The sequence below is a fragment of the Pseudoliparis swirei genome, chromosome 1 (assembly GCF_029220125.1).
Source record: "Pseudoliparis swirei isolate HS2019 ecotype Mariana Trench chromosome 1, NWPU_hadal_v1, whole genome shotgun sequence".
Taxonomy (NCBI): Eukaryota; Metazoa; Chordata; class Actinopteri; order Perciformes; family Liparidae; genus Pseudoliparis; species Pseudoliparis swirei.
In genome coordinates, this window is record NC_079388.1 from 8,622,392 (window position 1) to 8,632,985 (window position 10,594).

Genomic DNA, 10,594 nt, shown 5'->3' on the forward strand with positions numbered 1-10,594 from the left:
CCTTCTTTGTCTGACAGAGATATTACACAGACAGTATCTGACTTTCAGGGCAAAGCCTTCAGCAATAATGGTTCATCCGCGGCTCCGTACGACTCCAGACTTCAGTGAATGTGTTATGAACTACATCAACATGTTGCCCCAATACACACAAAGTTACAAAAACACAGTAGTACACACTTCATGTTGCATCCTGTAAACATTCTTCCTCTTTGCTTTACCGACCTCTGGCCTGTCACTACACCTGCTTTCCTTTCCTGTCTCCCTCCCTCATTCTCTCTTACTTACATTTCTCCCTTCCTAGTTTCCCCTTGTCTTCGGTTAACAGAGTTAAGCGTATACCAACGATTGAATTCCCTCACTAGGATCATTTCTCATTCGTAAAAAGACGAGAACAATCTATTGCGAATATCTGTTCATTATTTCTCCATATCACACACACAGTGCACTGTATCGACCAACATTGCAGACGTCTAAATCAAATCCACACATGGACTCTGAACCCAAACAGATGGTCTGTTGACTTTCCCTGTTGACGCTGTAATAGGAAGTCTGTTCTTCATGAGCTCAAAGTCGTTGTCCTCGCAGGTGAGTGTGAATTGACTGCAGGACTAACAAGTTGTGGTAAACATTTTTCTTTTATTGCTACCTTGAATAATCAAATTCATACTTCCAAATGAATGTCTTTTCATAATTTTCTGTAGTATTCTCTTACGGTAATTTAAAGTGCTATTTTATTTGTTATTGACTCATAAGCGTTTTCTTTTCATTTCCACAAAGTCAATGCTCTGCCTTTAATCCAGCTGTGACACTATTGTGAATTTTCCTTTTTTTAAATGTGATTTCCAGACGTGACAGAGCCTTCAGTCACGATGAGGAGCTCGGTGTTGTTTTGCCTGGCTGTCAGCTTTGCCATGTTTGGATTTGGTAAGAAAAAAAGGGGTTGAAGAAGGAATCAGAATTGCTTTTTGCTCCCTCTTTATTTTTCTTCCTGCTCCTGAAAAGCGCAGGCAAGTGGGGCTAAGTCAGAGAGATTATATGTTTTGCAAAGAGAAAACATATCAGCCTGAGGGAACGTTTTGGCACATCAGTGTGCAGCTTGCTCGTTCTGCTCCCTCGTCGTGAGCCTCCAGTTCACACGACACACACAGCCAGTGATAACTATTCATTCACAACATTGTCTTTGATCTTTTAAGACATGCAGTTTGCTTTGTGCATAGTTCATTGACAATATTGTAATAAGCAAATTATAAAAAATACAGCACATCAGGGGCATGTTTTGTCAATAAAGTCAGATATAATTTGTGTTAAAATTTTCCCAGGCAACAATCCTATAATTTATTATAATTTCCACAACTGGACGTAAAATGTACGGATACTTTTTACAACATAAAAATCCCACAATTTGATCAACCAAAAGAAAATATATCCCCAAGCTGGACACTGATCATAAAAGCAAACACCTCCAGGAGCTGACATTAATAAATAGTTTGACATTTTGTGAAATGACCTTATAGCCGCCGTCTTGGTATCCATCTCCTCATCTCATGAACATGACGCTGCATGCGGCGCCACTTCAGTCTGAAGAGCTCTGTCTGGTTTCTCCAGGCCTGTCGCTGCAGTGCTACTCCTGCCCCGACGGGCCCTCCAACGGCTGTGAGGTCAAACAGGAGTGTAACCAAGGTGAAGACAGCTGCCTCAAACTCACCAGTGGTGGTAAGTATTGTTCGGGAATTAAAAAGTGCAATATCCAAGTTCTCGTTAAAAGTCATCATGAAAATGATATGTTGAGAACATATAATGTCTGATGTTGATTCAATGGTTATAGTTATTAAATCCTACAAAGCGATTTCAACTGATGATTCAACACAAAACACATTTTGATTCTCGTATTGCACATTGATCCGTTAGCTTTGAATCCCTTTTGGACAAACACTGAGAACTTAACAAGACAAATATTAAAACACATTGTTCGCACAAGGTCCACTCTCTGAACCTTTCACAACCTCTCATGGGCTTCATCGGGGGGCAGAGTTTGCTCAGTTGTCATGGAAGTTGCAGTAATAATAAAGCCGCTAGGTTAAGTAAATACACTGGACTTCTTTGAGCATTCTCCCAATATTTAAAATACTTTTTATTTATTAAAAAATGTATTCAATGTGATGGTTATCTTCTAGAAAAATCATATTTGGAGGAAAATACATTTGAATATTTGTTTTAATGTTTGTTTTTTTAACTGGCTTGCCTGCTATTGTCCTTGTAATGCGAAGTGTGAGTATTGGTTAATGTTATAATGAATGCAATGCGCACAAGACTAATGCTGTGTCTCTCACACTCCCCTCAGGAAAGACCTACTCGAGCTGTTTGAGGTACGCAGAATGTGACTTCATGATTCTGGCCGTCAGATATTCCCTCGCTGACTTTGACTTTGACTGCTGTCAATCAAAACTCTGCAATGGCCAAGAAAAAAGCTTCCTTCAGAAATTTAAGGACTTGTTTGGTTAAATAAATACAAACAAATGTCGATGCTTCCGACAGTGAACCATGTTTGACTGATGAGACACATAAATAAACTGAAGGCTCTACTGGTCACATCTTTCTACAGTCATTGATGCTGCAAACAATTCCTTCTCTATGTTGCATTATAAAAGTTGTATTTACTTAAACATTGAATCGGGTCATATTGACCCGAAGGCGACAGGAGGGTGAAACATTGAATCGGGTCAAATTGACCCGAAGGCAACACAAGGGTTAAGACATTACAACATAAATCATATATCTTACAAGTCTATCTATATCTTAGTGTCATTTATTTAGAATGAAGTGCGATGTGATATTCAGTATTTCTTTCTAAAGTTCCTGAACAAACTTGATTTGTACGTGAGAAGAAGTTAAAGTCATGCGCCCACTTTTATATAAACGCACGATTTACATAAAGTTTATACGTTGGTAACATTTAGATTCAGATTTATTGACTAGAGACTAGAAATGCACTTTGTAGAGTTCAAGTAAACCCCAAAACCTCTGCTCCACCAGCCTGATCTCACTCCCAGGGCGTCAAATGCGGACTCTTGGGCAGCTCACCGAACTCCAGCAGCCAGATGCTATCTTGAATGGGGATTACATGATGACATTATTTAATTGGCTTTCCAAATGTTCAGACCGAATTGATCAATATCAGTAGCGACGGAGTACGCTATGGCAAAGCCTCTGACATGTTGATATTTGCACTCAGAGTGCAGATCAAATGTATCACTTTTCAATTATTCAAGAAGTAATCGGTGATAAAATACTGAGGAAGACCTATGAGGAAGATAGACAACAGGAAACCTGTACACAGAGCATTGAAATCGGTCAAGCAACAAAGTCCAAGACTACGAGTGTCTGCTGCCGCCTTCAACATGATTAAGATTCATTTTCCAAACAAGCAGCTTTATTCCTCTTCAACCGATTATAGAGTAATGTGATGTTTCTGCAGCAGTGAGTGAGAACAAAGTACGAATATGTTGACGTTAATAAAATAAAAGACAAGATGTTACCTAAAGTGATGTGTGTGTTTGTGTGTGTGTATCTGTGTGTGTTATTCTATCCTCTGGGTGTCCTCAAGTGACCAAACAAGACTGAGGACATGTACTCTAGACACAAAACTGATTTTTAAATGTATAAAGTCAAAGTATTATAGGGAATCATTCCCATCAATGTGCTTGCAAGCAAGTGATGCTATTTTATGCAAAATGTGTGTGTGTGTGTGTGTGTGTGTGTGTGTGTGTGTGTGTGTGTGTGTGCGTGCCTGTTACAACCCTGTCCAGGTGGCTAGATAATTAAAAACATTTCTCACACTTGAATTTACATCTAATTCTCAATGATAACATCTGGCTGAGCACAGGAGGAAAGTACCAGGTGTGTGTGTGTGTGTGTGTGTGAGTGTGTGTGACTGAGAAAGAGCAACTAAAATGAGCTTTGTTGGCTGAAATCTGGGATCTTTTGGTCATGTATGAGGACGTAACAAAGATTTATAAATGAGATGTGTACTAAAAAAATGCTGGCCGCCATTTGCCTTTGCTAGATGTCAAAAAGTGGTCAAAAACTCCCCAAGGTGCCTTTAAATAGTGGTGCGTTGAGCCCCAGAGCCCACTGTCATCTTTATGAAGGTAGATATGTCTTCTTGGCCCCAGAAGAAAAAAAGAATGGAACTTGAGTTTCTGCAAAGCCATATCCCGCTCTTTTGGTGAGTGGGGGGTGGGGGGTGGGGGGGTGGGGGGGTCGTGAAGCCCCCTTTCTTGGACCACGCCCACCTTGACCACGCCCAACTCAAACTCAAACACCTGTATAGTTTGAGACATTATTTTACACGGTTGTGATGTGACATAATCTGATCACACTCACAGGTTGAGATCAATACTGTTGCTGTCACAGCTGGGGATGAAATAGGAAATATGTCAATAAACAACAGATTCTTGAAGGTGGTTGTTGGTTTTTCTGCTTGTCACAGGTATACAAGTGTGTGTGATCAAAACCCCTCTTGAAGAATATATTTCAGAGGTAACGATGGAACAGGAAAACACTGATGTCCCAGCCCGTCTGATCAGCTTGTACGACTGACAGAGAAGAAAGCTTCCTGCTTCAGAGTCGAGTGCATTTCACAGACAAGCAGCAGCGTGACACCGAGTTAAAATACAACAGCTGACACGCTGTTCAGCCTTTGTTCAAGCACTGAAATATACACAGAGCCGCATTCAAAGCCTGGAGCAGCGACATGAGTGTTATTGCTGAGATCCATAAACAGCAACAACAATCAGACAGAGTATCAGCCACTTTCTGAAAGGTAGAAGCCTGTTTTTAATTAACAGCAGATGCTTTTTTGGGTGTTGAAACAAGTAGATGTCTCAGCAAATAATTGAAGTTTAGCATTTTTGAGAAGTGTTTTTGTTCACGCTGCGTGACGCCTCCGGAGCTTTCTGTCTCCTCCTCCTCACCTCTGACCTCTTCGCATTCTCCGAATGCTTTTAGATTTCAACATAGTTATGGAGACTTGAGATGACTTTTTAAATTTAATTTACTTTCTTTACTGGCTTGAGAAAAAGAAATGTCAGTCCTCGCACTGTTGACAGTTTTTGTGATTAATGCAACCAATTACACTTTTTTTTTATGGCAGCACTTCCTGTTAAACACCCCCTCTATTTATCAATATGTCAAAATGAATTTTCTCTTTCTATTTTTGCTTCTTATTAAAAATATATATATAATTTACATTGAACGTCTAACAGAAAACTGATCCAGATATAAAAGGAATAAATGCATGATGCTTATGAGTTATGTTATATTTTAAAATCCCCAAAATTATATAATGCGAGTGGGCTTAGAGAGGTCATTCACTTTCTTGCAGAGTCAGATAAGGTGTTGTCACAGTGAAGATGAAGCTGGTGGTGGTGGTGGTGAAGGGGGGGGGGGGGGGCAGTGGGACGTGAAATACGATGCAGGCTGATTTGTGCGAATAATCTCTGAGTTTGATTCACACACTAAAACACTACACAACCTTTTATTATTCTCATATTTACAGATTACAATCATCTACGGTGGTAATAATCCAGGAACGTATGCTTGCGAGCTTTAGTTCAGTCTCCTCCAACCGGTTTGTGTCTTCCTGGGTATCAGGGCAGCAACTGATTTTATTTTCTCTCCCTGTTGCTGTTGCACTGTTGCACAGCAGACTATCGCCATGGAAACCAGACCTGTGGAGGGCTTTGTATAATTTTTGTGTGTAGTTTTAAATATAATCTCCTCTAATCCTGGACCAATTAGTTTCAGACCAGAATCGAGAGGAGGAACGTCTCCCCCTCTCTCTCCCTCTCTGTGTCCGTCTAAATATGTCTTCTTTTCGATCTCCATATTTTTGCTTTAGGCGCAACAACTGCTGCATGGACACGCACACATGAGCACTCGTACTGCAGATTATCCCACATCAATTTGCTTCCTATTAATCCAATTAGCTCTGAGAAATTGTTTATTTTGCTTCATCTGTTCTCTTCTCTTGTGACTCTTTTTTTTCGTGTCCTCTTTTTAGTCGTTTCTTGGTTTCTCTGGATGAGTCCAGTACCACTACAGCAGACTCCCTAAAATAATATTTTTATGAGGAACAATTTATCTGCTGTTGAAGCCAACAATACACATAGATAGAAATCCTTAGAGTGAACATTGTCTAAAAGTATCCCAGAAGTATTACCACAGAACAACAACACTTGAACAACACATTTCCTGGAACAATACATGGAAGACAAGTCAAGTGTATTTATATTCCCTTAAACAGGTGTCATTAAAAGTGCATTACAGGAGAAGCAAGTATAAGATACCTGTTTCTAAAAGCATGGACAACTCAAATGAATAAAATAACATAACAATCCCATAAAACTGTTTTTAAAAGTTTTGTTTTACAATGCCTAAATCAGATGGCTATCACATTGTGAAATACTGAACACAGACAATGCTCTGATACATGTTAGGATCGCGCTGCGTTGCAACCCACACACAGCGGCACACACAGGTTGAAACCAGTAATACATTTTGGACCCAAGTCAGATTCAACTTAATGTCAATGCACTGAATGAAAGCGTTGCGTTCGCTGTGCAGAGTGAAACTCTCTGGAGGAAAAAGGTTTTATACGTAATGTAAGTTTCAGTGTTTTTCTGCCATTAATCTCACCTCACTGTTCAAAGTTCAGGGATTGTTGCATTTCTCGTGTGCATGTTTAGGGTTTAGGTGCTTGTGTGTGTGTGTGTGCATGCGTTTGTGTGTGTGAGTGTATGTGTGTGTGTGTGTGTCAGCCCCAGAGGTATAATCTTTTCCCCTTGTACTCCCGCTGTGCTTCTCTCGCCCCCCAGAACTGAGCCTCTACCCCCGACTGGGGTACTCCATGTGTGTGTGTGTGTGTGTGTGTGTGTGTTGTGTCCTCCCAGTGGGTGCATGTTGCAGATACCCAGGAGACAAACACCCCATGGGATCTCTGAGACACACATGCCTGAGGGCCTCCATTAGAGCAAAGAGTAAAGACAAAGAGACGGATGCCTGGATCAAAAACGTGTTCTCGAAAAGTCCACGCAACTTCATCTGTGGGTGCGGATGAAAAACATGCACACAGGTTGATTATTAAGGTTGTTGTACTCCAGATGTATTCGTAGTAATAGAAGAAGTTGAAGAAGTAATAGAAGAAGATGAAGATGCAATAGCTAGATGACTCTTCGTGGGTGTCCCCACATCGGTATGCCGGTGAGCGTTATCTGGCTGGGAAATTAGATGTAGATGAAATAACCTTTACCGCCATCATCCCAGGCTCAAACAATGTCATTGCAATAATTTCAATTTGAATTGTATTAGGTAACACCAAGGTACATACACATTTCCCCTCTCCCCACCAGTCTCTGACACACAGACGGATTTCCTTTCTGTCCTGGCGATAGTTAATACCATTCAAGCAGGCCGAGAGAGCCAAGGTCAAAGGTGAAGAGAGGTCGTGCCGCTTCAGCTGTGTGAGTGTGTGCGAAGATGAGTTTCCCTCACTGAGAACAACTCTTCACAAACCAAACACCCTTTAGAGAACAGCAGGGTGCTGCCGACATACCTGACAGCGTTATAAGCACTGAACTCAGATCAGCTCTCGTGTTGAATGGTTGCAGGCGTCCGACCAACTGATCCGTGAGACCACGCGTCACGTCTGTGTCGGTGAACCTGCAGCCAGAGGCTGTCGAACACATGATCACCAGTTACACTTCAGGAAATAGGAAGCGGAGAATTGATGGCAGTAGGTCAACTCCAATACGTGTTCCCTGAGAAACGATATCTACAGGGGTCTTTATCGCAAATCACAAAGTATCCTGTATCATACATTGTTCTATCCGTGTGAAGTTTACCCCGAAACGAATCGGAGGAAGATTCCAAGATTATTCATTGTTTATTAAGTGTGCTACATTTGACAGAAACTTGCAAGCATATCAATGTGCACATATGTGAAATTGTTCTTGAAAGAAAGAAGAACTTCAGAGTTAAACAATATGTTGTAAACTCAAAGTACCAATATTACTGCAAAAGAAAATGAACCTTTAAAAGTGGTGACACTGTCTTGTACAGGAATAAACAAAGACAAGTGATGTCATCACACCCTGTCATGCAAGCTTAGTAATACTAAGATCGTATCAGTTGTTTATTTTCTTCTATTTTCTGCATTAGGTTTGTTGACTTACATGACACACTGTCTTTACAACTCGGGGACACGAATAAAACAAAAGCAGCGGTGAGTCAAGGTCTCCAAAGACATCTGAGGCTCAGGGTTTCATGACAACAAAGGAAAAGACAGAGGTGATGTCCTGGAGTGCCACACACACACACACACACACACACACACACACACACACGCACACATACTCCCACCAGACTCTGGTCCCCATATGGACCCTCCAGAGAGAAAACGCTATCAGGGAGGCGTGTATGTGTGTTTTACGACATGAGTGTGTGTGTGTGTGTGAGCAGAAGAGAGGCCAGTGCACCAGTCTGGAAATAGGGGACACATTAATCTTATTTGTCATAACCTGTCCCTTGAGACGCTTGGACCCCCCCCTGTCCCCACTACCCACCCACACACACACACACACACACACACACACACTGACCCCCTCCTGTGTGCTATCGGTATCTGCGACGGACAGAGAGAGTGAGGCTAATTACATGTGAGAGTTTAGATGGTGGAAACAAGACAAAGACCGTGCTGCTGCTCCTGCTGTGTGTGTGTGTGTGCGTGGTGTGTGTGTGTGTGTGTGTGTGTGTGTGTGTGTGTGTGGGGGGGGGGGGGTGCATGGCCTTTGTTTGGGTTATAATATAATTCACTTTGTGTTCTTAGCTGTTACTACATCTCGGTAACACAAATTACTCGTACCTCTCATTGGTCCATGTTGGTGTCCAAACTTTGTGCTTCCTTGTCATTGTGTGTGTATGTGTGTATGTGTATTTGTGTGTATGTGTGTATATGCGTGTGGGCAGGACAAAGGGACATTACACAGGACTCTCTCCGTTGCTCGTGGGGTTTTGGCTGAACGACCACACGTTTCTTGTTGTAAACTCTACATCAGACAAAAAGAAGACGAAAAGGTTGGAAATCATTTTGATGCAATATCAGGGAGAAAACAGCATTGCATTAAGGTAGAACATGTTTGTGACTGTAAAACCAAATTTAAAAACATTATTGAGATGTAAAGCATTACATCTTGATACAAGTGGGTTAAAGTAGCAATGTGCCCGCTAAGAAAACTCAAGTTATTGTATCTCTTGCCAGAATTTCAGACGTCCGGCCTGTCCTGTCTTGTAAGGAAAGGGCGACTATGGGTCAGTGGGTAGCACGTCCGTCTTTCAAGAGGTTCAATCCGCCTAGTCGTTGTGTCCTTGAGCAAGACACTTAACCCTGAGTTGCTCCCTACAGTGTATGTAACAGGATTGTAAGTCGCTTTGGATAAAAGCGTCAGCTAAATGACATGTAATGTAATGTAATGTAATGTAATACCATTTGTTCCTCTAGAGGCGATAGTGAGTCACTGTAGCTGCCCTCAGTCCAGAGGATGTAGAAGCAGAGCTGACTGATTGTCAACATTTATGGTCAAAGCACGTGTTGAAAGTTTGTTTGTTGGATTAAATCCAAAGTGACAGAAACTAAACACCCAGTTAGCAGTTAGCAGTTAGTTTAAATTCAACCAGCACCAATGATCTGATCCATGGACGTATGAAGAGAAGTGAATACAGGCTCTGAGGTGGTATTCGTTAATTCCTATGACATTTGCTCAGTGGTACATGAAGCAAAGAAAGTTTGACTTCAGAGGAAAGAATTCAGATAAAAATACCTGGATCTTCCGTATTACGGACCCCATGGAGCAAGGACACGAGAGTTTCCTGTAACCCGTCTCCCAGCCTTCGGTCCAGCCTTGTTCACATAAATGGAGGAATTCTGGATTAAGCTATTTGTCTCTTGCAACTTTTAGGACTGAATGATTTACCAAGGGATACTCAAGTGTTTGCACTGGGAAGTTGAATCACGCTTTTAAAAATATCTGCCGAATTACACGTCTCTTTCTCAATGTAAGTCTGTTTTTGGGCCTAATTGCACTAATACACGACTTGAAAATGGTAATTTACCCGGTTGGCCACTTTGTGAAGTTTCCTGGGGGCTTGGTTTGATTCTGGGGTCCAGACGTACCAGCCGGCTGTGACCCGGCTGCTGGGGTGCTGGCTCAATCTGAGTAGTTGTGGCTGCTGACTGGGTGACTGCCTCCCAGAGCCGCTGGGTGCCGACCGCTCTCCCCGTCCCAGTGGCACAGTAAACACACAGATGGCTAATTATAAACTATAGGCCGACGGCACACGCAAAGATTACAAGATAACAGTGTTATTTTGACAAGCTCTCCGAATTTCAGCAGTTTTAAGATATCGAGATATTTGTGTTGTCATATGCACAGTTAACAAGCAGTTTCAATGTACAATGGCACTCTTACTTTGCTACGTCCTTCTTTCACATAGAATTACAATAACTTAAACTTAAGGTGAATAAAAAAATAAAAAATAT

The 10,594-nt window shown here is 41.6% G+C and overlaps 1 protein-coding gene across 2 annotated transcripts; it reads left to right on the plus strand.

Moving 5' to 3' along the window:
- The first annotated feature begins 486 nt into the window (after positions 1-486).
- LOC130197539 (CD59 glycoprotein-like) lies at positions 487-2,589 on the plus strand. 2 transcript variants are annotated; one of them, XM_056420243.1, is made up of 4 exons: positions 487-585; positions 847-924; positions 1,606-1,713; positions 2,342-2,589. In XM_056420243.1, the coding sequence occupies exons 2-4, from the start codon at positions 870-872 to the stop codon at positions 2,500-2,502; spliced, it is 324 nt and encodes a 107-aa protein (XP_056276218.1). In that variant the 5' UTR covers positions 487-585; positions 847-869; the 3' UTR covers positions 2,503-2,589. The 2 variants fall into 2 exon arrangements, with proteins under 2 accessions (XP_056276218.1, XP_056276227.1); XM_056420252.1 differs by lacking the exon at positions 487-585 and adding an exon at positions 602-621.
- The last annotated feature ends 8,005 nt before the right edge of the window (positions 2,590-10,594 follow it).

Excerpts from the sequence above, each read along its gene's own strand:
- LOC130197539 (XM_056420243.1), top strand. The coding sequence starts at position 870 with ATGAGGAGCTCGGTGTTGTTTTGCCTGGCTGTCAGCTTTGCCATGTTT. Across the intron at positions 925-1,605 it reads CTTTGCCATGTTTGGATTTG|GCCTGTCGCTGCAGTGCTAC; the intron begins GTAAGAAAAAAA and ends TGGTTTCTCCAG. Across the intron at positions 1,714-2,341 it reads CCTCAAACTCACCAGTGGTG|GAAAGACCTACTCGAGCTGT; the intron begins GTAAGTATTGTT and ends CACTCCCCTCAG.